At 40.8% G+C, this 27,892-nt stretch overlaps 1 protein-coding gene across 1 annotated transcript; it reads right to left on the bottom strand.

The window, feature by feature from the left end:
- Positions 1 to 8,672: 8,672 nt before the first annotated feature.
- On the bottom strand, positions 8,673 to 10,303 carry LOC106358112. Its single transcript, XM_013797853.3, has 5 exons — positions 10,085 to 10,303; positions 9,830 to 9,997; positions 9,627 to 9,749; positions 9,404 to 9,547; positions 8,673 to 9,312 (listed from the first exon to the last, which is right to left on the bottom strand). Exons 1-5 carry the CDS (start codon positions 10,178 to 10,180, stop codon positions 8,839 to 8,841), a joined length of 1,005 nt encoding a protein of 334 aa, XP_013653307.2. The 5' UTR covers positions 10,181 to 10,303; the 3' UTR covers positions 8,673 to 8,838.
- Between the last annotated feature and the right edge of the window lie 17,589 nt (positions 10,304 to 27,892).

The raw sequence follows: 27,892 nt of genomic DNA, 5'->3' as shown, positions 1-27,892 counted from the left end.
TACAAATAAACCGACCCTAACCACCCTAGACCGAACCGGACGACCCTAAACCTACCCCAACCCCCGCGACTCCATCTCTATCACTCTCCCCTCCTCTCAAAAACTCACAAACTCTCTCAAACTCACCCACACCAAAATTCCCAAAACCTTCTCAATTCTCACCCAAATCAACTAGTTCTTGTTTCTAAATCCAAGCTTTCGCCCCTGTAGTCTATTCTTCACTACCCATTCACCATTTCCTTTCATCCAGAGCAAGGTATTGAGTTTTTAAATTCAAATTCGTAGGTCCATGAACCCTAGAATTTGAAAGTCGAAATTTGATTCTTTTCTTGCTAGATTGTGGTGAAATAGACTAGGGAAAGTTTATCTATCAAGTTGGGTTGTTGAATTAATGGTGAAATTGAGTTTAAATTGCACTTTGGCAAAATTAAAATTCATGGATTTGGGGGTTTTTCGAATTTGATCTTAATTGAGTGTGTTTGTGGGTGGACTAGATGCGTTAAGATGTTACATTGTTGCATTGTGTTGAACTTGAGTTTAAACTGAAAAATTCACCTGTTAAGTTCACTTTTGCAAAAATTTGATCTTGCAAAGTCTTGCTTTTCTTTACTTCCATCTACTTATCCCTTTCCAAGTTTGTAATTTTTCAGGTTAAAATGGTTAAGAAGACAAAGGGAAGGTTGGAAGCTGAGAGGCAAGAAGCCGAAAGTCAAGAGTTTGCACTAAGAGGAAAAGCTTTAACCAGCGAGCCAACTGGCTCAGGGACGCAGAGGACTGTGAGACAGCAGACGTTGGCTGCAAAGAAATCGAAAGAACACGAGAAGAGGGCAGGAAAAAGTTCCCACCCATGAGGAAGGTGAAACTGAGAGTGAAGATGAGCCGGCACCTACGAAGAAAGCCAAAATGTCAAAGGGCAAAGGGGTTGCTGTTGATCGAGACAGAACGAAAACTCCATCTGTGGAGGAGCTATATGACCATTTGAAGAATGGAGTCACTTGGGCTCCAACCAGGTTTGCCGACCTCGGTTTGCTGAAGGAGTTGGGTCTAGAGTCTGATATTGAGACGATGCTGGGACATTTGAAGATGCAAAAACTCCTCACCATGGCTTATCCTTTCTACAAGGATGTCACTTGTCAGTTCCTATCCTCTCTTGTGGTCACTTACCATGACACGGCGCACGTGAGACAAGGATGGGGAAAAATCAGGTTCAAGGTCAATGGAAGAGAATTCAACATGAACTTCAAGGACATTGGGAGGGTCATGGGGTTCCAAGACCTAGAAGACCACTCACTTCCCAAGTGTGAGAACCTCCCCACAGAGCTCTGGAAGTTGATTACTGGAAACAAACACTCTACCGGGGCAGACAAGAACTCACACATCCGACACCCGTCTGTACGCTACCTCCACAGATTGCTAGTCCATGCTTTTTACCCACGGAAGCAAGCTGGTACGGTTACTGAGGAAGACATGAGACTGCTCTGTCCGGCTATCCGTCCCTACGCTCAACCTGGAGTGTTACCCCTTCCCAACACTGACATCTATGCTACTTTTGGGATTGTCAGTTTCTTTGTGGGCCTTCTCGAGCACTACAGAGATTGGGCGTGGTACACCACTGATTCGCGCCCAAAGATGGGGATAGGCGGAATGATCACACCACTGCTCCAATTTCTGAATGTTCCCTTGGGAAAGGACGCAGCGGGGCCTAGGTTCATTGATGGCACCTACTTGAGGATTGCCACATATTTCAGTGGGATGTATGGGAAGGACTACGTCTACCACTACTACTTGCAGGGCAAGCCAGTCGAGGTGGTTCTTCCAAACCGGAACCTGACGAGTTTAGAGATACCTGGAGCTGTCAGCTTCAACATTCCCCAGGAGTACTTTCTCGGAGAACACGGGCCTCTCGATCCAATTCAAGCAGCTCCATCAAGGAAAAGGAGTGTCCCTACGCAACCTGACTCGCCTGTTGCAGACACATCTGAGCATATCTATGGACCTCCGCGCTACTACTTCAAGCCCCATGACGGAGTCCTTCCACCTGGAGCTCTCCGTGATGCTCATGACCACATTGGTCGTCTCCAGAGGTGGAACAAAGCTCAGGACAGAACGATAGAAAAGCTGAAGGATAAATGCAAGGCGCTAAGCAAGACTGTGAAGAAGCAGGCTAAGAGTTCAGCCAAGTTCATGAAGAAAGTAGCTGATGTCTTAACTAGGGGAGGAATAGCTGGATGTAGCTCAGCCGATTTCGCTTTCGCGAACACCTCAAACCCCCAGCCTCAACCACCGCCTGATGCTCTTGGCTTCCCACTCACTGCTGCGCAGCTTCAGCGTAAGTGGAGGAACCCACCCACTCAACCTTCCACTTCAGGCAACAAATCCCCATCCCTCGCTTCTTCAGACAGTGAGGACGAGATTGACGAGGTTGAGAGCCAACCATGGTATGGAGGCTCCGGTTCAGCATCCGGTGGTTACTACACCACCTTCCCTCCTGACGACGACGATGCTGGGGCATCTGCCCCCACATACTATCCATAGGAGGTACTTCTTTCTCTCCCTTGTATATACCATTTCATTTTTGCAAATTAGTTTTCTTCTCGGTATCTCTCTCTTTCCTTGAACACAGAGACTGTGTATCTCAAGTTTGGGGGAGGTACCAAGCATTTGATCATGTTTGCTTTGATTGTGTTTCATTTGAGTCATGCATTGAACACCTATTTGCATAAAAAAAAAAAAAAAAAAAAAAAAAAAAAAAAAAGATTTTTCATTTAGATTGCATCATTTGCACCATTAGGAGAGTCTAGAGCATATAGGTTGCATTCACTTGCATTGGGAGCAATGATTTTAAATGCCTTGTAAAGAACACTACGTTGCACCTGAGTAGCCATGCACCTCTCGAAAAGACTTGTATGTTTCGAGCCTTGAAAACTCTTCTTGAAACTTGTTGATTGTAGAAACTCAGTCTTTGAAGCCAGCTACAACCTTATTTGAACTGAATGAACTTAATGCTTCTTGCTTAGGGTCTCTTGTGTACTGAGTCATGGCTATACACACTTGAGTTGTCACATCTTTTATGCCATTCTTTTTGACAAACTCTAGTGGTAGACCACTCCCAAAACCTTTCCTTCCTTTTAAGCTTTCATTGTTTGATGAGTGAGGCCTTCTTCGGAAAGTTTTACATGTGCATAATGTTGAGAGTATCGGGAACGACAATGCTTGATCTTCATTTTTGCTGGATTGGACACTCTATTGTCTAGCTATAGGTGGGAGGGTGAGCGTTGTAATCATGATTTGGGAGAAATAAAAAGGATAGATTCTTGTGCTCAAGTGAATTGATTTATTGGGATAAGTAGAGAACCTCCAGCTCTAGTTTTGAAAAGTCTTGGCCCCCAACCTAAAAAAAAAAATAAAAAAAAAAAAAAAGAGAAGAAAAAGGGGGCTAGCAAAGTTGTTAGGAGCTGAGAGACATTTTGAGGTTGTGAAAAATCCCTTATAGATTTCAAGGAAAAAGAGCTGATGTTTTTAGAATCTTTTGGTGAGAGGTGTGAGTTGGGTTTGACATTTGAGAGTGAATGTGTAACTTATATGTTTGGGAAAAGGGTAGAACAATGGAGATTGAGCATTGTATGCATGAGTTGGTCCCTTTCTTAGATATATTATGTGCAATGTCAAGGCTACTTGTTTTGAGAGTAAACCACCTTAAAGATCATATGTTTTGAACCTCTTGAATCACTTGAATAAAAGCCTTCCCTTACCCAACCAAATGACTTGGACCAACTGACCATTTGCAAGAATTCACTTGATATCTTATGCTTAATGAATGTGAGAGTTGGCAGATCTGAATGTGTGGATGCTTGATGATGAGTGTAGGGACAAAAGGAGTTGAGATAGGCCTAGAGAAGCTAGAGTGTAATAAGAGAGTGTGCTAATTGTGTTTGCTAGTGGTGTTTCTTTTGGTTATGAGCTCCCACCTTCAACCTCTCTCCCTATGAGTTCTAGAAAGTTCACTTGTGGACAAGTAAAGAACAAGTTTGGGGGAGTTGATATCTTGCATATTTCTATTGTTTTATCCATTCATCCATGTGCATTTTGATCATATAGATTAGGATTTAGCCATGTTTAGGTTGCATTTTGCATACATGAGTCCTTATCAGGTATTGGAGTACCACATGGAGTTCTTGGAGACACTTGGAGGCATTTGGAGCTCAAAAAGGAGTGTTTAGAGTGGTCATTGGGCGAGCAAGGCATGGGAGCGACCAGTCCGGAGCGACACCTTGACGTCGCTCTGATCTCCCTATCAGAGCGACCTTACTAGAGCGACAGGGAAGAGTCGCTCGCGTATTGATCGCCCGGAGCGACCAGTCCGGAGCGACCCCTTGACGTCGCTCTGATCCCTATCAGAGCGACCTTACTAGAGCGACAGGGAAGAGTCGCTCGCGTATTGATCACCCGGAGACAACGAATCCGGAGCGACCTCTCGCAGCGACACAGCGAGGTCGCTCCCGAATCCGGAGAGTGAAAGATGAACACGGATGAAAGCCTTAAAGATCTTTTCTGAAGCTCAAAATTTGTGGAGACACTGGAAATTGAGTTAGCTTTCCAATGGAAGTGGTTTCAAGTCATTTGGAGCTGTATTGGATAAGTTATAATCGATTTACTACAGGTGTATCAACCCTTGCCGGGGACCACTGGAAAGTTGATGGGATTAACCAACTTCCCACTTTCTTCCACCCACCTTTCCTTTGCACGATTTTTCCTACTTTTCTGTATAATATTTGCTTTCTTTTTATCAAAAGAGTGGGCAAGAAACAGGATTATCCAACTTTGTAATAATTTAACTTGTCAAAACTCTCTCTCTTTGAAATATCATTGTTCTTAGTGTTCTTGAGCTGTTCTTCAATTGTTCATCATCTGTTCTTGAGTTTTAATTTCGTTTTGCTTGTTTAAATCCTTGTTTATCTTTATTCTCTGTTGTATCTACTTGAATATGCTTCAATCTATTATGAGATTAAGTGTTTTCATGGAGATTAGTGAGTAGTTTCCTTAGGAATTCATGGGTTAGGGAGATTAGAGTAACTTAGTGAAGATCTATGGTGTTATTGTATTAGATCCTTGTATGAACTTGCTTGTTGAGTATTTTTAATGCTTGTTTAGTCTTGATCACTCTAAACCTGATTTCTAAACACTTCTCATCAGACATGATTAGATGAAGTGTTTGAATCAACTCAACTAAGCTCTAGTGAGATTAGCCAAGGACACTTGATGTTAAAATTGCTAGATAGTTATTAAACTTGAACTTAAAGATTGCTTGATTGAATTAAGCCAAAGACATTTGATGTTTAATGATTTCTAAGCAAATGGACATTTACCTAGACATAGGACCTGTCTAAAATTGTGTTTAGACTTAAGAGATTACTTTGATTGAAAGCTTGTCACCTAGATTGGATCTTAGTTACTTGAAGTCAATTCCCAATACCCATGGATTCACTTGTCTAAATTGATTAAAACCTTGTTGTATTGCTCTGTTTGCTATTGTTACTTGTCACACACTCACAACTATTGAATCTGCTTAGCTTAAGAAATGACTTGTATTCTCACTGATTCACATCACTAGGACTGGTTCGACATTCACCCCCCTATACTACAACATTTGCAATAGGCAGAAAAACCTATTACCAGTTACAATTAACAAATATTTAATTTTCAAAAGAAACAAATCTCGTGCTTTTAAAATGCGAGTCATTATATATATTATTATATTTATATATCAATAAATATCATCCTAAATATATAAAACAACTACTACACATATAACAAAAAAAACAATTATAAAAATATAATGTTATAAATATAACATGTTATAAAATAATATATTTTAAGAAATAGATTATCCTGCGCTTTGAAAGCGCGGGTCAAAATCTAGTTGATTCTTAAATTCGAATCATACAACTAGTGAATAAAACAAACCAAACGTGCGCGCCATAGGTACTTGCCATTGAATGGAAGAAATTCAGGTTTCTTGGATTAGTGAACATCTCGTAGACTGCTTGAGGAGGCCATCCCAGTGTGAAGTCTATGTTTAAATGGCAAAGACCCTTTTTTGTTTTCACCTTCACAAAAAATATGTAAAGACGTTTTAAAATTATTTTTTCCTAAGTTCTAGCATTTCCTATAAAAACAAACAAAATTATATATCCAAGAGTATTGAGATTATGATTGATTCTTTGCTATTACCTTCACCTTAGCAGGTGCATCGTACCATGGATGCTTGCTATTTTCAGACCTCCAAAGTCTTACTTGCCTCCACAATTCAGCTAGGTCATAGTATTTAGGATAGGTAGGATACACTGACATAGATCTAACATGATCTATTTTCATGATTTCGGCCTACAAAAACAAGCAGAATCGTTATATCATTTACATAATTAATTGTTGAGATTGAACCTTGATTAGAATCTCCAACAGAAGAAGAAGAAAGAAAAGTAGCTTAGAAGAAGCTACAAAGAAGAAGAAGAAGAAGAAGAAGAAGAAGAAGAAGAAGAAGAAGAAGAAGAAGAAGAAGAAGAAGAAGAAGAAGAAGAAAGCTTGGAGCGCAAGCAAAAAGGAACATGAAGAAGACCAGCATGGACAACAAGAAGTCAAGGGTTAGTGGGTTGTGTAACTAGAAGTTACACAACAAGAAGAATAAAAGAAACTAGTTAGTTAGTAAGCTAACTAAGTTAAGTTGGAGTTGGTAATAGTTGTTAGGAGTGTAAGCAAGTTTGCTTGTAAGCAAAACATGCCTAGAAATGAGGTGCAAACGGGAGTTGTTGAGTCTAGAGTTGCAAGTAAGGATGAGTGTAGTGGTTAGACTAAAACTACTATAAGTATGTATGTGTGTTGTTGTAAGAAAGCATCCAATTCTAATAAGAAAAAGAGTTGGAGAAAGAAAGATGTAGACAACTAAAGCTTACTCTCTTCTCTCTACAAGAACAACAAACGTAAAGAGAGATAGCAAGCTTGTGTGATGATGATACACAAGTAGAAACAGAGAGAGTGAGAAAAGAGATGGTCATGCGTTAGTGAAGAGGCCAAGCCAAGAAAGAGACAAAATCACAACATTAACCACCAACACAAGTATTTAATACTTATTGCTGATTTGCTATTACCTTCTCTTTAGGGCTTGAAGCAGGATTAAAATACCATGGTCCCTGAATAATACCTATCTGTTTCTGAAACTGAACTAGATTTACCCCTCTCAGGTCTCTTGGTCGACGCCTACAACAGCAAACATAATCATGATCTCATCTATTCAAAAACCCATATAGTAGACTTCAAAGGGTCCTTTGATTGGTGGATATGAACTGACCCTTAAGGGGTTGTTGAATATTCTGATTGATCCAGCCACCAAATCTGGGGAATATACCCATTTCTATTCCAAAGTTAGTCTTGCAAAGGAGAGGAGTCACTGTGGAAGGACTCTGCCCGCACTGTAACGAGGAGGAAACAGCAATCCATCTCTTCTTCCTCTGTCCTTACGCGAAACAGGCATGGGAACAAGCTCCGCTCCGATCACTCCAGAATTGGGAGTCCAACGTCGCCCCACCAGGGAATCATCACTTCTTCGAACCTGGTTTGCCTTCCTCACTGTTCCATTGCTCCCATGGATCTTATGGAACCTATGGTATGCGAGAAACCTATTATTATTTGAATCGAGATCAGTTCCAGCGACTTCAGTAGTATCAAACGCGGTGTTGGGAGCGCGCGAATGGGAACTGGCCCAGGGGGATTTAAGAGGGACTGTAGCGTCGACAACAAGAGCGGAACTCCAACTTCCAATACCGTCGGACTGCTCTATTGTCAATTGCGATGCATCATGGTTAAGCGAGTCCTTTTCTGCAGGTTTGGGTTGGTTGATTGAGGAGAAGCAGAGTGGAGTAACTACCGAGTTTCAAGCTCGAGCAGAGTATGTAGCCTCACCTCTGATGGCGGAAGCCTTGGCTCTGAGAGAAGCCTTGACCACAGTGCGGCAGCACAGGTCTTCTAACGTCTGGATTCGATCCGACAATCTTGAGCTCATTAGAGCTATCAACTCGAAGGCATTTCCTATGGAGCTTTTTGGAGTTCTCAAGGATATCGAGTTTCTATCCCAGTTTTTCGATTTCATTTGTTTCACTCATGTATCGAGGTCTTATAATGGTAGAGTGGACTCCTTGGCGAAATCTGCTCATCATCTTGCCTCCCCTGCTTTGTACTAAACCTTTTAGTTTATGAAATTAGTCAGTTGCTCAAAAAAACTTATCTGATGAGGGCAAAAGTAAATGACGATCTAAAGATTGTATATATTATGGTTTGTGGAATGTTAATTAAAGTATCTGCATCTTGATAGAATGGTGTACGTTAAGTTCTTCCTATAACGAAAAAATGAAGTGGGCAGCTAAGTTCTCGTGGGATTATATGACGTACAAGCAAAGACCTTCCTGAGGAAAGGAGACCTAAGTGTTCAATACATGGTAGAATGATGCTGCATATCACGGAAGTTTGGTGCCCTAATCGTATAATGAGTTTTGTTTTGAATTTTTGGAATCAAGATTTTGATGACGAAAGAATCATAATTCATACAGAACTAAAACAGTAAAATCGCATTGTCTGATTTTTTTGTTGTTGTTGCAATGTTGCCTCTAGAGTGGTTTAAGAGAACTTAATGCCATTACATAATCATTATTTGGAGGATATAATTATTTTAATTAATAATGATTTGTCAAGATATACGAAGCCCCTATGGATACAGATACTTTAAACACCCTCTATGCCGGATTTTATCTAAAGCCATTGGAACTACAATGAGATTAACAAAGTATATCATTGCAATAACTGAGAGGATGTTTCTTTTATAAAACGTTTAAATCTGATCCTCCGATTGGTTAATCTCCTCCCATTACACCTCCTCCTCGATCTCCATCTCTCCTTAATATCCTCAACTTTTCTCTTATCCAATTCGTTGCTGTTTATTACTTGATCATCATCACGGCCTCCTCCTCGGATCCTAGCAGCTTCAGCTAGAAGATCTTCAATCATACTCTCTGTGGTTTTAGTGGTGATCCCACGAATATACCAAGAAAGAGGAGGTGGTGTAAGAATAGCAGAAGGCTGAAACATCTGATCCATTGTCACCTTCGACCCGATCCTTCCTCGTCCGTTGGTACAACGATCGTAGTCTTCTTGTGTTTTCGGTTTTAAACTCTCACACAAATGTTCGTCTATAAACAATGGCTCCACCCTCCAACAACCCTCAAACACTTTCATGAACATAGTCTTCTCTTGTTTATAATTGGACTTCCGTCAAAATAAGAAAGATATAAAATCAAACTTGAATTGATGAAGACATACAAATTCTTGTTAAGGATATAAAGGAATATATGTATACCATGAGATGTTTTCGGTTTTCTTGGACAATTAGATGTATAGGGAAAGTTCCAGCCCACCAAAGAAACTTCCAGGCCGCGGCTTGCTTCACCTCCACGGTTTGCATTGGTCCATCCTCCATCAAAACTTTTCTTGATATGCATTCCTGTTTGTAGATTAAAATTAATTGCCTTAAGTATCACTTACACCATTCGAATCATCCAGGACAAGACCATGCAAAGCACCTTAATGTTTTTGAAGTATCGTTTGTTGTCTGGATGAGTGAAAATTTTGTAGACTGACTTAGGAGGCAATCCTACGTTAAATTCTGCGTTCAAATGGCAAAACAAACCATTTTGTGATTTCACCTGAAAACACATCAAAATTTGAGGAAATTTTGAAAGATTTGAAATATGTCAAATCTAAGTTTCTAGAGTTTTCATCTTACCTGCACATTAGGAGGTTGATCTATCCATGAAGGGTTATCTCTCCAAGCTTGTAATTGCTTCTCTAACTTCTCCTCCTCTCTTTCCTCATCATGAGTAGTCTGTATCTCTAACACTGGCTTAATCATGCTTTGTTGCTCTTTGACACTCCTTAATTTCTTGAACTCAGCCTACAACCACAACAGTTAATCTGAATAATTTGGAACATTTGGCTAAGCTTCTTGGGGTTGTTGAGATGAATATATATTAAGTTTGACCTTAAGGGGCTCTTGAATTTTCTTACTAATCCATACAAACACATCATTATTTTCAAACGATTTCTCCTCTGATCTTGAAATTTCAGATCCACCCATTTGTTTCTGTAAAATTAGATATCACAAAACAGAGCAAGATGAAATATAACGGATCAGAACAAATAGAAAGTTAACTTGAGGGAAGGTAGTGGAGAAGGTTTGATTAATTTAGATGTAAACAAAAAGTGGTTAGTGATAATATCAAGAATCAGTTGGTGGATGTTGAGTGTAACATACGTAAGGGGTACTAAAAATCTGGAGGAAGTTCCATTTTCGTGAGTTCCTTTTTGGACGTTAAAGCATGTGCGGAAAATCGGCTGAACATTGCTTTCCACTCGTGTCACTGACCTGTGTCGCAAGTCGAACCCGTGAAACCCTAATTTTTCTCCTGTACAAAACTACAATCTCGTCGGGTCTACAACACGATAAATTCAAAGGACATTTCAAACTCAATAATTACCTCTCCCTTTTTGAAAATATTTTGATCAAAAAGTTATGTGCAAGCGTAGGAGCCAAAATCTGTGTAATTTGTCTCTTTGTTGAATAAGAGACAAAAACCCCTTTTTAACAAGGCTGTTGGAGAGAGACGTGACATCTAAGCCTCATGGACTTGTTTAGATCTGCAATAAATGGGCCTAAGAAGTAAGAGCTCGTTGTTGACAAAAAAAAAAAAAGAAGAGTAAGAGCTGGTTATGATTAGTGATTATAACTTAATAGTAATAAATAAAACAGGTGAGTTTGTATTTATATCTTTTTTTTTACAACTAAGAAAAACATTTATAAAAGTACTGAGATTTTGTTGGGTGATATAGTATCATACAATGGAGGGCTTTTTGCAAAAGTGACTCAAAACTTGGAGTCAAACAGAAAACTAACCTTTTCTTTTGACTCTTTTTTTTGAGATTTTAACCCCACACCTGCATTTTATCTACGAAAATGCCATTAACATTTTTTTTTTTCGAAAATGGCTTCTTTACTGTCTCAACCTTATCTTCTTCAAGTATTTACAATATTGCCACTGCAATGAATAGTGGCAACAACCTTGTACGAACTGTTTGGAGCTTTTAATGCCCTTTAATGCACGTAAATCTCTTTACACTCTCTCTGTTTCAATTGTTATGAACTAAAAACAACATTTCTTTCACTTTCTCTCTATATTCATCCAAAAAACTCAAGCTTTTGATTCAAAATATGGGCTATGGTTGACAGAGCCATATTTCTTTCGTTTTGACTTACGGTTGCTTTCGTTTGAGGTTCTGGGTGGTTGGAGAAGACCATGTGTGCAAACGAAGTCATCTCACCTAGTTTAAGGTACGAATTTGAATTTTTTTTCAAGATCTGTTCGCGTAGAAGACTTACTAGTAAGTCATCTGTATGTAGAAGACTTACTAATGAGTCTTCTGGTCAAACGGACGACTTAAATTAAGTCGTGCAGCTTTGTTTGTTAAAAAAAACACTCCAGACGACTTATATATCAGTCGTCTACGAGAAACGGGCTAGTTTTGCATTTGACCGAATCGTGTCAGATCTTTGACTATTTCTGGACGACTTATAATTCAGTCGTCTCTGTGAAAGTTAAAATTTCAATATTTTATGAAAACTTGACGACTTACGTGTAAGTCGTCCTAGGTTAGTTTTGTAATTGAAAAATAAAACTTCATAATTTAACTTTAACCAGACGACTTAATATAAAGTCGTCCCTCCAGAAGACTTAATTTAAAGTCGTCCGGGGAAAGCAAAGTCGTCCAGAATTTTTCCCAATTTTCTGGTCAAACTTTGCTTATCCCGGACGACCTTAAATTAAGTCGTTTAGCTGGACGACTTTCATCTAAGTCGTCTGGAGAAAGTTGATTACGCGTTTAAGCACACACCAATTAACCTAATGTGCCAACAATACCACAATCGAATGGTATGTCATCGTAGCATTTTAGGATCGAATCCACAGAGAACTAGAGACTTATAACACCAAGAATACACAAACCTTCCTAATCTAAGCAAACAAGAAGATAGATGATTTGTAACAAACTAATATCCTAGAAATATAAACAAGTGAATCCATGGGCTAAGGGAATTGACTTCAAGTAACTAAAATCCAATCTAGGTGACAAGCTTTCAATCAAAGTAATCTCTTAAGTCTAAACACAATTTTAGACAAGTCCTATGTCTAGGTAAATGTCCATTTGCTTAGAAATCATTAAACATCAAATGTCTTTGGCTTAATTCAATCAAGCAATTTTTAAGTTCAAGTTTAATAACTATCTAGCAATTTTAACATCAAGTGTCCTTGGCTAATCTCACTAGAGCTTAGTTGAGTTGATTCAAACACTTCATCTAATCATGTCTGATGAGAAGTGTTTAGAAATCAGGTTTAGAGTGATCAAGACTAAACAAGCATTAAAAATACTCAACAAGCAAGTTCATACAAGGATCTAATACAATAACACCATAGATCTTCACTAAGTTACTCTAATCTCCCTAACCCATGAATTCTTAAGGAAACTACTCACTAATCTCCATGAAAACACTTAATCTCATAATAGATTGAAGCATATTCAAGTGGATACAACAGAGAATAAAGATAAATAAGGATTTAAACAAGCAAAACGAAATTAAAACTCAAGAACAGATGATGAACAATTGAAGAACAGCTCAAGAACACTAAGAACAATGATATTTCAAAGAGAGAGAGTTTTGACAAGTTAAATTATTACAAAGTTGGATAATGATGTTTCTTGCCCACTCTTTTGATAATAAGAAAGCAAATATTATACAGAAAAGTAGGAAAAATCGTGCAAAGGAAAGGTGGGTGGAAGAAAGTGGGAAGTTGGTTAATCCCATCAACTTTCCAGTGGTCCCCGGCAAGGGTTGATACACCTGTAGTAAATCGATTATAACTTATCCAATACAGCTCCAAATGACTTGAAACCACTTCCATTGGAAAGCTAACTCAATTTCCAGTGTCTCCACAAATTTTGAGCTTCAGAAAAGATCTTTAAGGCTTTCATCCGTGTTCATCTTTCACTCTCCGGATTCGGGAGCGACCTCGCTGTGTCGCTGCGAGAGGTCGCTCCGGATTCGTTGTCTCCGGGTGATCAATACGCGAGCGACTCTTCCCTGTCGCTCTAGTAAGGTCGCTCTGATAGGGAGATCAGAGCGACGTCAAGGTGTCGCTCCGGACTGGTCGCTCCGGGCGATCAATACGCGAGCGACTCTTCCCTGTCGCTCTAGTAAGGTCGCTCTGATAGGGAGATCAGAGCGACGTCAAGGTGTCGCTCCGGACTGGTCGCTCCGGTAAGGTGATCGCCCAATGATCACTTTTAACATTTCTTTTGGACTCCAATTGCACTCAAAATCCCACCAATGGTCCTCTAACTCATCCATGGTGCTCTCCAACACCTGATATGTACAAATACAATGATATGCAACCTAAATGTGCCTAAATGATGTTCTAAATGACCAAACCATGCAAGAATAAGAAGTTAAAAACATGTAAATTCACAAGATATCAAAAGTTAAATTTCAAGTTTTATTTTTCAATTACAAAACTAACCTAGGACGACTTACACGTAAGTCGTCAAGTTTTCATAAAATATTGAAATTTTAACTTTCCCAGAGACGACTAAATTATAAGTCGTCCAGAAATAGTCAAAGATCTGACACGATTCGGTCAAATGCAAAACTAGCCCGTTTCTCGTAGACGACTTATATATAAGTCGTCTGAAGTTTTTTTTTTAACAAACAAAGCCGGACGACTTAGAATTAAGTCGTCCCTTTTAATTTTCAATTGCAAAAGTGACCTCTTTAGACGACTTACCTTTAAGTCTTCTGGACGACTTAATGCTAAGTCGTCTGCGGCAATGTTTATTGAACTTCTTCATTTTCTCTATGTTTACTAATGTGTTTTATTTTGAATATTTGCAGATGATTTTTCAGTTACGTGCAGTGTATGGAGAATGGTTGTTGAGAGATTTCCGTTGGGATTTTGTGGTTGATGATCTCAAAGGAGCAAGATTGTTTTTATTGAATGAAGATTCAACACATGCTGAACTTGTTGCAATGGCTCAAGAAGATTATAACCTGGACATGAGAACAGTGAGTGTGGAGATTAGCTACTCATTACCAGCAGAAATGATGATGGCTCCAGGCAGTCTTCCCATTCATGTTACAAGTGATAGACAAGTTCGAAACTTGCTGGAGATACTCAAAACCCATAGAGCATGTCTTTGTGTATCAAGCCGCAGCAAGGTCGAAACGGTTTCAGAGAAAAGGGATATTGATGAAGCTGGTGAATGGGAAAAAGATGTTGCTGATAATGATGAAGCTGGTGAATGGGAAGAAGATGTTGGTGATGATGATGAAGCTGGTGAATGGGAAGAAGATGTTGGTGATGATGATGAAGCTGATGAATGTTTTGAAGATGTTGGTGATAATGAGTTTGTTGAAGATGAAAATCAAGATGGGGAGGAGGAAAATGGGGAGGAGGATGCTGATAATTCTATTATTGGTGAAACGGATCAGAATGGTGGGGATTACAGTCTTTATGGAAAGGTTCCAGATGAGGACGAGGAAGATGATGATAATATTTGTTTTGAAGAAATCCAAAAGACATATGCTAAGACAAATGCTATTGAAGGAGGAAAATCGAATGGTACCAGTATCTATGTCAACCAGAGTTTTGTTAGCAAGGGTGCACTGCTTTCAGAGCTGCGGTTGGCAGCAGTGAGGGGTAAGTTTTCTTTCAGATTATACAAATCAACGAAAACTCTCGTTGTGGCAACATGTCGGGTTAGCTATTGTGGATGGAAGGTCAGAGCGAGTGTCAAACATGGGACAAACACGTTTTGGGTAACAAAGTATGTGGAAAAACATTTATGCTCAGCGGGAGACCGAATCGCTCAGCGGAGACACTGTACTCCGAAGTATGTAGGTAGTCTTTTCATTGATCGTGTTGGAATCATTGATGGGATAACTCCGCAGCATATCACTGATGCAATGAGGAACATGTTTGGCATGGCGCTTGATTACACCACTTCATACAGAGCACTGTTATATGCACAAAGATTGGTGAGAGGATCAGCAGAAGAAGGGTATTCGCGTCTGGCATCATATCTCGAGCAAATCTCCATTGCAAATCCTGATTCTATCACGGCGATAGAACTTGATTATATGAAAAGATTTAAGTATCTATTTCTCTCTTTTGGAGCTTCTATCAAAGGTTTAAAGGGAAACATCTCATGTACTTGGTGAAAGGGGCTGCTTATGCTCACACGGTTTACGATTTTGACCGGTACATGGCTGAGATACGGAGTGCAAACCCGGAACTTGCAACGTATTTGGAGAAAGCCGACGTCAGGCTATGGTCAAGGGTTTATTGTAAGGGGAACAGGTTCAACATAAAAACAAGCAACATTGCTGAATCTATTAATTCCGCACTGAAGCGAGCAAGAGGATTTCCGATTACGTTCCTGCTGGAGTTCATAAGGCAGAAGTTAGGAAAATGGTATTGGAAAAGGAGACAAGATGCTTTGAGTCTCACAACTGAACATAGCGGGGGTGTTGAATACTTGCTTGCTGTTCGAGAAGAGATAGCGGATACGATGACGGTCGAACCAATTGATGGATGGCATTTCTTTGTCAAAGGTGGCAAAATGGACTGTGTGGTTGATTTGGAACATGCAAAGTGTGATTGTGGTGTCTATGGAGTGGAGAAAATACCTTGCTCTCATGCTATAGCTGCTGGAACACATGCTGGTTTGCATATCTCCACACTTGTATGTCCACTGTACTCAAAGAATTATCTGTATGCAGGATACTCAGAGAATATATATCCTATCGTGTCACAACATATTGAGGAACGAGAATGCTTTCCTCCAGAACTAAAGCGTGGTCAGGGGAGACCGAAGAAATCAAGATGGCAATCTTGGTTGGAGCTATCTAGGATGAGAGGACACAAACCCAGGAAGAAACACAGGGCACGGAGATGCTCAAACTGCAAGGAAACTGGCCATACGAAACCACAATGTACACAACCAGTTGACTAGTTGTCCAGACGACCTAAATTTAAGTCGTCCAGTCTTGATTACCCGTCCAGACGACTAAATTTTTAGTCGTCCAGTGTATTTTATTTTTAGACGACCTTCTACTAAGTCGTCCAGTGTATTTTATTTTTAGACGACCTTCTACTATCCCTTCAAGTGTATTTTATTTTTAGACTACCTTCTACTAAGTCGTCCAGTGTATTTTATTTTTAGAAGTCCAGTGTAAGTCGTCCAGTGTATTTTATTTTTAGAAGTCCGGTGTAAGTCGTCCAGTTGGAAAACCTTCCAGACGACTTATAATAAGTCGTCCAAACCTTCTAGACGACTTATTTGTAAGTCGTCCAGTTGGAAAACCTTCCAGACGACTTATAATAAGTCGTCCAAACCTTCTAGACGACTTATTTGTAAGTCGTCCAGTTGGAAAACCTTCCAGACAACTTATTTCTTCCAGACAACTTATATATTTACAAATCTATACAAAGACAAGCTGAAATACAAATACTTCGCTCGTTAAAAAATCATGTTCAAATACAAAGACAAGTTCAAATACAAACATAAATCTAATCATATATGCCCACGAACTTATCACCATCCACATTTTCTTTCAAATGCTGATCAACAAGCTCCTTCCATATATCCACCGCCATATTATCCCTCATTTTCTTCGCGTTGCACCTAGCAAAGTCTTTAGGGTCAAAGGAGACCCCAAGAGCATGACATTCAATGTACTTTACAGCGTACACGCCACAATCACCATTGTTGGCTGTGGGTACACCTTTCAGCGGTCTCTCATATGTGTATGGCTCCAACCCGTATTTGACCCGTATTTCGTCGGTGTCTGCGCACTCAACAAGCAGATAAGGGACCATCTGGAGAAAAGGCTCCATTATCGCATCCCATGCGTCTGGTACACTAGATGAAGGTATGTTGTCCCAGACGACTATGTGCCTCTTAGGGATCGATATCCAAATAGCAACCCAATGATTGTCGTTCAAGTTCACTGGCGCATAGATATCATCAATGTCCTCCCCCCACTTCTTGTTTGATTGGCAAAATGAAGGTATTGATCCGTCATAAAAATTCGACGCCCCACCAGGTAAAACTCTTCCTAAACCTTTGTGATCTGGTTCCGATGTTTTGAAGAGCTGATACTGCTCTCTCCAAGACTGGGAAAAGTTGTGATCCAGGAAGCACATTCGCTCGCTCCTGAAAGCTTGTGGGTTCTCCTGATACCTCTGCCTTAGCACATTAATCCAAGCATCTATATGCTGCATATTAAATGTAACAAGTTAGAAGTTACCAGACGACTTAAATATAAGTCGTCTACGTGGTCGTCTACGTGGTCGTCCAAGTAGACGACTTTCCAGACGATTTATCTTTAAGTCGTCTGGAAAGTAGTCTACTTGGACGACTTTGTAGACGACTTAAATCGTGTGCAGAAGACTTACGCAGTCTTCCAGCCATTCTCTGGCTGTCCGGAGGAAGTGGTACCACCTTGTTGGTGATGTACGTGGTTTGTCCTCGGTCTTAGTTGAATAATGACTGCAAACAAAAAAGCAATCAGTTTTGGACGACTAAATCAAGCTATTATGGGTAAAGCAATCACTTACGGATCAGTTTTCAACCAATCAGCGAGTTCCTTCAACTTATCTTTGTTTACTGGCGGAAATGGATTATAGGCTGCCACTTTATCTTTTTTTTTATCTGCCGTATAAGGAGATCTCACAGTGGGAGCAGGTTTCTTCGCTCGTTTACTCTTTGCACGCTTGTCCAATACAACCAGGCTCGGTTCTGAAACTGGATCGCTTGGCTCGGTGGAAGCGAGGCTCGGTTGTTGATCGGTGGAAGCGAGGCTCGGTTGGTGATCGGTGGAAGTGACAGCAACAATCTCTTTGGAGGTGACACCATCTGCTTTATCCTCCGGCAAGATCTTATATACCGAGTTCGCCTCGGTTGCTGTATCCTCCGGCAACCATCTCTGCAATAAAAGTTGCACACAAGTTAACCCTGGACGACTTAAATAAAAGTTGTCTGGACGACTAGTTGACCCTGGACGACTTAAATATAAATCTTCTGGACGACTAGTTGACCCTGGACGACTTAAAATTAAGTCTTCCGTGGTCAACTAGTCGTCCAGACAACTTACGTTTAAGTCGTCCAGGGTCAACTAGTCGTCCAGACAACTTTTACAGTCGTCTGGACAACTAGTTAACCCTGGATTTGATACTAACCTCTTTGATTTGAGGAGGCTGTTTCTTTTGAGGAGGAGGCTGTTTCTTTTGAGGAGGAGGAGGAGGCTGTTTCTTTTGAGGAGGAGGAGGCTGCTGTTTGGTTTGATGAGGAGGAGGCTGGTTACTAACCACGGTTTCATTGGCATGAGGGGTAGCCTATTTGTTACTACCCTCGGTTTCTTTGGCAAGAGGGGTAGGCTGTTTATCTTGAGGGGTAGCCTGATTGGTTAGAGGTGGAGGGGTAGCCTGATTGGTGACACCAACCTTCTTCTCCACAGGTTCCAATCTATCGGACAACTTCCTAATCTCCCTCATGCACTTCTTAAACCCTTCTTTCATGCAGTCAGCTACGCCCTTGAACATAATTTCCAAATCCTCTCTGGTCACCCCTATAGCCTCTTCTCTAGCCTCTTCACTAGCCACTTTAGAAGCCTCTTTACGAGCTTTCTTCCGAGGTCTTGGATTGTCTTCCTCCTCCTCCTCCTCCTCTTCCAACACAACCATCTCTTTGGCTTTCTTCAATGGAGTCACAACCTTAGGTTTTGTATAGACTTTAGTACCAGTGACTTCCCAGCAATCCATGGTCCACTTCCACGGTCTCCGCTCATACATGACTTAATGATGTTCTCAGCGGGCAGGTCCTCAACATCAGAGTCCCATTTTGGCCACATTTCACTAATGTCCTTCTCAACAAAGTTGATCACGCGGGTCTGCAGTAAATAGAAGAATCGAGTTAGATAAGTCGTCCAGCTGGACGACCTTCCAGACGACTTATTATAAGTCGTCTGCGCAGTCTTTTGGATTGAAGTAAATACCTGACTCAAGATAGCAGCTTTCATTGATCTGCGGCCTCTGCTGCCCTCGTAAGCCAGTATCGGTGGAGACGGACTGTCTACTCTGGGACCACCAATACTAGCACCCAATTCCGGCATAGCTGTCTACGCCCAGACCTGAAGAACTTGTATAAACCCATCCACGGTGTAACAGCCAGTAATTTCTTTGTTCCACAAAGAGTCCATCAGCACCTTAAACGCGACTCTCCCTCATGGATAATTCTCAAACAGTTCTAAATCCATCACTAGCCTTGCCAGAGTAGATCGTGTAACGGTTGAAAACTTTCTCCCTTCAATGAATCCAGTGAAGATGGAGAGGTACGCGAGCCGCTGGCGATCTTCCCTGGACCAATCCCCGCATCTCTTCAGTGCTGCTATTATCTGATCAGTAGTTGGCCCAGCTTCCAGATGAACTCCCAGCATCCCCCAGAAAGAAACCATCTCTTGGGTAACGTCACATTTTGGTGTCTCAAGGTCCTCGATGTACTCGCAGTTTAGACCAGTGAGGTTTTCAAACTCTAACAGTGAAAACCTCAAAGGTTCTGGACCAACGAGAGACCACATCTCATACTTCTTCTTAATGTCCAGCTTGAAACTGAGCATGTAGTGAACCAGCCTTGAAGCCCAACCAAATCCCTACTCCTTGAACTTGATGAAAACTCCCAAACTCGACTCCTTCAACTCTTCAAATTCGTCATCACTAAGAGCTTCCCTAAGATCAGTATGCAACTTGCTGTTATCCGTATGATACGAAATGCTATTGTGGGCTTCTGCCTCTTCCCCTGATGTGTATAACCTACGGGGGAGTTCTGGAATATCCATCCTTTTTGTCTGCAAAATAATCAAAGACAACAATAAAAGTCCAGACGACTTAGTAGACGACTTATAATTAAGTCGTCTGGAAAGTCTTCCAAATGGACGACTTATATTTAAGTCATCTACTAAGTCGTCCAGTTGGAAGACTTTCTAGGCGACTTAAATTACTTACAAGTCTTCCAGTACAAAGCGGACCTGATTAGTCGCAGAAGGAGTTGGAGTACTCGTCATTGCGGTTATAGATCTGAAAAAATAAATGTGAAACGGTGAGAATGAGTAAATTGATAGAGACAACGTTTTATGTTCATCTTTTCCTCGAGATTGATGACTTACCGGCGTTAGGGTTTACAGAGAAACGGCGCTAAGGTTTACAGAGAAGAAGCGGCGGCGCTAGGGTTTAGAAGAAGCGGCGGCGCTAGTGTTTAGAGGAAGCGGTGGTGAGAACGCTGGTGACCACGGTGGCGAGGGCGACGGTTTGTTCGGAAATAGTGGAAGCGGCGGCGCTAGGGTTTAGAGGAATCGGCGGCGCTAGGGTTAGAAGAAGCTGCGGCGACAACGGTGAGAATGAAGTGAGATAGATAGCCGACGTTGAGAACGATGGTTTGTTCAGAAATCGTGGGAATTCGAAATCGCCTTTGAGAGAGAACTGTTAGGGTTTCTGAATTTCGCGAAAAATGAAACAAAAAAAAATCACCTTATATATTGGGTAAATAATCCGGTTAGCTTTAAAAGTACATTGGTAAACTTTAAGGTTTGGTCCGGTTAAGACGACTTATTATGGCTGATAATGTACAACAGACGACTTAATATTTAGTCGTCTGTTTTCAGACGACAAAATATTAAGTCGTCCTAGACCCTAAAATGAACCCCTAAACTAAAATGACTAGATTAACTAACTAACCACGTTATAAAATCAAATTATACTTAAATAGTGTTTACTATACACAGAAATGAACACGCATAAGTAATTTTAAAAATTTTCAAAAACGGTTTTAATGCTTTCCAAAATCTAACCCTAAGAACACATACAATACTACAACATATGTTGATGAAACATAAACTAAAGAATATCATGACTCACTACTTTCACTTATCTATGCTGAAAACAATTGAAATTTGTTATATCTTAATTTATACCTCCTAAGACATATGTTAATTACATAATTCCCATTTTTCACTTATCAAAATATTTTTTACAAAATTTTTAAATTATGTTTAAGACTAACTGTCCAGACGACTTTCAGTTAAGTCGTCTGGACGACTTATTTTCAAGTCGTCTAAACAGACGACTTGCGAGGGGTAGAAACGTAAAAAAAATTCCGTTTTTTTGTTTGGTCACAAGGGGATAGTTGTAATTTCAATAGCCTTTTAGGTTACTTTTGCCTTTGACCCAAGTTGGGGTATTGTTTTGAGTTTGACTCTAAGTTTTGAGTCACACTTGGCAATTCTCCCTACAATAGAAGATTACAAATCATATTCTCTATGCATGTACATAGACGAGACAAGTCAAAACAAAAATGAAAGATAAAAAACATTTCTTCTTCCTCTTTGTTTCAAAGTTAGACTTTGTAATTTCTATATTGTTTTGCAGTAAATTGAGCGGTATTATTTTTTATACAAACAGGGGATATCATCTTGGAAACTTGTAACGAACCATGTATTGGTTTTGTAACTGTGCAGTAATGTAAAGAACATGTTTTTTTGGTAGGTACAACAAGAAGTTGTATCAAGAACATGTTTGTTGATTAATTCAACAACACATTTTTTTGTGTTTTTGGTAGGTGCAACAAGAAGTTTCACCAACTCCCCATAATCTCCTATAAATAACCACACAAGGAGAAGAAGAAATCCATCCCAAAAACAAAGAGAAAACAAGAGAAGAAGAGAGTGAGCAAGAGAGAGAAAAAAAAAAAAAATCTTTCTTGTGAGAAAATCTTTCTCTATAAGAAATTAAGTGTAATTTCTTGAGTGTATTTGGGGTCGGGTGTGAGTTGAGAGCTTGTAAAAATTTTCCGGGTTGATAATAAAAGATCTGTAGCAGGTCCGGAGACGTAGGCAAAAGCTGGCCGAACTCCGTTAACAATTTTGTGTGTGTTTTCCTGCTCCCCTAAATTCCGCAAATTCTGGTTTTCCGCAAAATTTGACCGCATATTTCCTAACAACTGGTATCAGAGCCTGAGTTACGGTGATCGGTCAAATTTTTTGTGGGGTTACTATTCACGTGAACAGTACTTCGTGAATAGTGAATTTTGTCAGTAACATCGGTTTGTCGACGAAGGTGTTCTAATACACGGTGGTTCCAGAAACGATGGGAGGCGAAGACGGTTTGGCGCATAGTATCGGGAAATTTGACGGTACAGATTATGCATTTTGGAGAATGCAAATTGAAGATTATCTGTACGGAAAGAAGCTTCATCAACCGCTGAGCAAGAAGCCTGAGAAGATGGATCAGGATGAGTGGGAGCTCCTTGACAGACAAGTTCTGGGTGTTATAAGGTTAACACTGTCGAAAAACGTTGCTCACAACGTTGCGAAGGAGAAGACCACGGAAGGGCTCATGAAAGTTCTCTCTGACATGTATGAGAAACCTTCGGCAAACAATAAGGTATTTCTCATGAAGAAACTCTTTCATTTGAAGATGGAAGAAGGTGGCCTGGTTGCCGCACATGTGAACGAGTTCAACACGATTGTCAACCAACTGTCATCGGTTGAAATCGAGTTTGATGATGAAGTGCGAGCACTGATTTTGTTGGCATCTCTGCCAAATAGTTGGGAGCCGATGAGGGCAGCGGTTAGTAATTCTGTGGGTACTCAAAAGCTCAAATTCAATGATGTTAGAGATCGTATCCTTGGTGAGGAAGTTCGAAGGATAGACTCTGGGGAGGCATCAACGAGCTCTGCTTTCAACGTGGAAAACAGAGGGAGAAACCCAGATAGAAATAACCGGAGTAATGGCAGATCGAAGTCAAGGAATGGATGGGGCCAGTCCAAATTCAGACAGCCTGCAGAGTGCTGGAATTGTGGAAAGACAGGTCACATCAAGAAGAATTGCCGAGCACCACCGAAGAAGGAAGACAACACTAGAGGCGGAGCCAATGTAGTGACACGTGAAATCGCTGATGCATTGGTAGTGTCTGTTGATTCCCCGAGGAAAATTGAAGCTCGTGATGCAACTGCAAATACCACCAAAGCGTCAATCTCCTATGTCGATAGCCCAGTTGATTCATGGGTGCTTGACTCAGGAGCGTCGTTCCACACCACACCGCACCATAACATCATGGAAAATTATGTTGCGGGAAATTACGGAAAGGTATATCTTGCTGATGGATTACCTTTGGACATAGTTGGTATTGGAGATATCAACCTGAAGATGTCAGACGGACGTGTGTGGAAGATTACCAAGGTCAGACATGTGCCAAAGTTGATGCGAAATCTGATTTCAGTAGGTCAACTTGATGATATGGGGCACGATGTTAATTTTGGTGGTGGAGCCTGGAGAGTCAAGAAAGGTTCCATGGTGGTGGCTAGAGGTCATAAAAGAGGCACTCTTTATATGACGACGAGTTATCAAGACACTGTTGCTGTTGTCGAGAATGCCAAACAGACCAAGTTGTGGCATTGTAGGTTGGGACACATGAGTGAGAAAGGGATGAAACTCATGGTGGAAAATGGCGCTCTTTCGGATCTGAAGACGGTGGATCATCAGATGTGTGAAAGCTGCATCCTTGGGAAACAGAAACGAGTTAGTTTCTCTAAAGGAGGAAGAGAGCCAAAATCTGAGAAGTTAGAGCTGGTGCACACTGACGTGTGGGGACCCGCTCCTGTTGCATCGCTGGGAGGTTCGTACTACTATGTGACCTTTATTGATGACTCCACAAGAAAAGTGTGGGTTTACTTCATGAAGAACAAGCATGAAGTGTTTTCGGTTTTCAAAATTTGGAAAGCCATGGTTGAGATTGAGACGAATCTCAAGTTGAAGTGTCTAAGGTCTGATAATGGTGGTGAGTACATCAGCGGCGAGTTCAAGAGATATTGCGCTGATAATGGGATCAAGATGGAGAAGACTATTCCTGGAACGCCTCAACAGAATGGAATAGCGGAAAGGATGAACCGAACCTTGAATGAGCGTGCAAGGAGCATGAGATTGCACTGTGGATTACCAAAGACGTTTTGGGCAGATGCAATCAATACCGCAGCCTTCTTAATAAACAGAGGACCGTCTGTACCATTGGGATTTAAGATCCCTGAAGAAGTTTGGAGCGGAAAGAAAGTAAACCTTTCTTATCTAAAGGTGTTTGGTTGCTTAGCTTATGTTCACATTGACGATGCTGCAAGAAGTAAACTTGACTCGAAGTCTAAAAAGTGTTACTTCATCGGTTATGGTGACACGGAGTTTGGTTACCGGTTTTGGGATGACGAAAATCGGAAGATCATCCGCAGCAAAAATGTTGTGTTCAACGAAGAAGCGTTGTACAAGGATAAGCTAAGAGAAGGCTCGGAGAAGAAAGAGCCTGGAGCTGTTGACTTAGAAGATATCCTGACACCGGAGTTGCCACAGGATACCGCAACAGCAGAAGAAGAAATCTCTCAAGACGAGAGTGGTGAGGCTGAAGAAAGTGATGATTCTGAAGTGGTCCCATATACACCAGTCACGGAGTTACGACGGTCAAGCAGAATCATCAGAAAGCCAGTAAGATTCTCTCCATCGCTCAACTACATTCTGCTCACAGACAGAGGCGAGCCTGAATGTTATGAGGAAGCTATGCAAGTTGATGAGTCGATCAAGTGGGAGCTTGCAATGAACGACGAGATGGACTCGTTGTTATCCAATCACACGTGGGAGTTAGCAGATTTGCCTAAGGAGAAAAAGGCATTGCATAACAAGTGGATCTACCGAATAAAAGAAGAACCTGATGGGAGTAAGCGCTATAAAGCGAGGCTTGTTGTGAAGGGATTCCAACAAAAAGAAGGCGTTGACTACACCGAAATCTTCTCTCCTGTAGTCAAGATGGTGACCATTAGAACGGTTCTTGGGCTGGTAGCACAAGAAGATCTGCATCTTCAACAGATGGATGTGAAGACGGCATTTCTTCACGGTGATTTGGATGAGGAAATTTATATGAAGCAACCCGAAGGCTTTGAGATCAAAGGGAAGGAAAGCCTTGTTTGCAAGCTGAAAAGGAGTTTGTACGGCTTAAAACAAGCTCCAAGACAGTGGTATAAACGGTTCGACAACTTTATTAAAGGCGTTGGTTTCTTGAGGTGTGAAGCTGACCACTGTTGTTACTTCAAGACGCTTGAAGAGTCCTACTTGATATTGCTCCTATATGTCGATGACATGTTGATAGTAGGAGCAGACTTGCACGAGATCAATAGTTTGAAGACGAAACTCTCAGAAGAGTTTGCGATGAAAGACCTTGGAGAAGCAAGACAGATTCTAGGGATGAGAATCAGTAGAAGCAAGGAAGGTCTTAAGTTATCACAAGAGGAGTATGTGAAGAAAGTCCTCAAGAGGTTTAACATGGATGATGCGAAGCCAGTTAGTACTCCCCTGGCAAGTCACTTTCGGTTATCCAGAGAACAGTCTCCAAAGACGGAAGACGAGATGGCATGTATGGATAAAGTTCCATATGCTTCTGCTATAGGAAGCTTGATGTACGCGATGATATGTACAAGGCCAGACATTGCACATGCAGTGGGAGTCGTTAGCAGATTTATGAGCAATCCAGGAAAGGAACATTGGGAAGCCGTTAAGTGGATTTTCAGATATCTAAAAGGAAATCCAAGTTTATCGCTATGTTTCACGAAGTCTAAGACGGGATTGCAGGGATATGTTGATGCTGACAATGGAGGTGACATTGACAGCACGAAGAGCACAACCGGGTATGTCTACACCTTTGGTGGTACTGCAATTTGTTGGGTTTCAAAGTTGCAGAAAATTGTATCTCTATCAAGCTGTGAATCTGAGTATGTTGCTGTAACGGAGGCAACAAAAGAGATGATATGGCTACAGTCTTTTCTAGAAGAGCTAGGCCATGACCAAGGGAAAGGTGTGTTGTACTGTGACAGTAAAAGTGCTATCGATTTGGCAAAGAATCCGGTTTACCATGCTCGGACGAAGCACATACATCGTCGATATCATTTCATCAGATCAGCGTTAGAAGATGAAATGTTGGTGCTTGAGAAGATCCCAGGAAGCAAGAATCCGGCAGACATGTTGACGAAGGTCGTGCCGTATGACAAGCTGAGGTTGTGTGCAACCTCAGTTGGCTTGTTGGAGTAACAAGCTGGGAAGACCTGCTACATTGATCAAGGTGTGAAGACAGATTAAAATCAGTCTTCAAGTGGGAGATTGTAAAAAACATGTTTTTTTGGTAGGTACAACAAGAAGTTGTATCAAGAACATGTTTGTTGATTAATTCAACAACACATTTCTTTTGTGTTTTTGGTAGGTGCAATAAGAAGTTTCACCAACTCCCCCATAATCTCCTATAAATAACCACACAAGGAGAAGAAGAAATCCATCCCAAAAACAAAGAGAAAACAAGAGAAGAAGAGAGTGAGCAAGAGAGAGAAAAAAAAAATCTTTCTTGTGAGAAAATCTTTCTCTATAAGAAATTAAGTGTAATTTCTTGAGTGTATTTGGGGTCGGGTGTGAGTTGAGAGCTTGTAAAAATTTCCCGGGTTGATAATAAAAGATCTGTAGCAGGTCCGGAGACGTAGGCAAAAGCTGGCCGAACTCCGTTAACAATTTTGTGTGTGTTTTCCTGCTCCCCTAAATTCCGCAAATTCTGGTTTTCCGCAAAATTTGACCGCATATTTCCTAACAAGTAAATGAATGAATCAACCAAAGCGGATTACCTGACCAGAATGTTTTCTAAAGAAAAACAAAATGAATGCTAACAATTTCCCTTCAAGTCAATCGTGGCTTTATGGATACCTGTTCTTCTTCAAGCGGCTTATCAGTACTTCTAGCTGCAACCATTTTCGGAACATTCCTAAATGGTGATGAACTGATTATGATTAATATAACTAGACGACGGTAGGTAAGCTATCTTTACATGTCACATACCTTAGCGTCTGCTTTTTTCTGTTTCTCAATATCCTTTTTAAGATTCTCCACACTGTAGCAACTGAAACAATCAGTCATTTTTCCAGATAAGGAAAGAATAAAAACGTGCAACTTCAAAGATGGTTGTCTCATGGGAATAGTGGTTGACTCATGGGAATACTAAAACCGCATAGTCATTTAGGTTTATTGTATTAAGCTCATGGAGTTATTTCATTAATCATTACTTGTGCTTCAAGAAATGAACCTCGGACGATAGATCTGTATCCGTTGCTATTGCATGACAAACGAAAAATCAGAATCAAAGAAACTCGTAAAACATAGAAGATGCAAAAAGAATCTGCTTAAGAGAACAGCAAACTTACCAGCAGCTAGAACATAGAGTTGAATCAATCCGAATAATGTTTTCTGCCAAGCACATAAAAACAGTCTACAACACCGAGATGATGAATGATCCAAACAACAAAAGCAAATATTATGAAGATGCAAGATGTCCGCCCTGAAGTAGTCGTTGAAGTAGTTGCTGACGCAGACGACATGTTGAATGGTGAAGACCATGTGGAGTCAAGATGATGAGCTGGAGTCGTGGAGACTTGGAGAGCAGAGAAGTATCTTGGAGAAAAGACAAGAGGAATAAACTTGGGGAGCAAGTTTACACTACAAGAAAACACCGGTATTCTGACGACAAATATCGTCGGTATGTCCTCGGAATAACGGTATTCCGAGGACATACCGACGAGAATGGTCGTCGGAAATTTCTCGTCGGAAAGTAAAATTTCCTCGGA

Source organism: Brassica napus, chromosome C7 (assembly GCF_020379485.1).
Source record: "Brassica napus cultivar Da-Ae chromosome C7, Da-Ae, whole genome shotgun sequence".
Classification (NCBI taxonomy): domain Eukaryota; kingdom Viridiplantae; phylum Streptophyta; class Magnoliopsida; order Brassicales; family Brassicaceae; genus Brassica; species Brassica napus.
The sequence above is the reverse complement of the archived record's forward strand: the minus strand, read 5'-3'. Positions and strand labels throughout refer to the sequence as shown.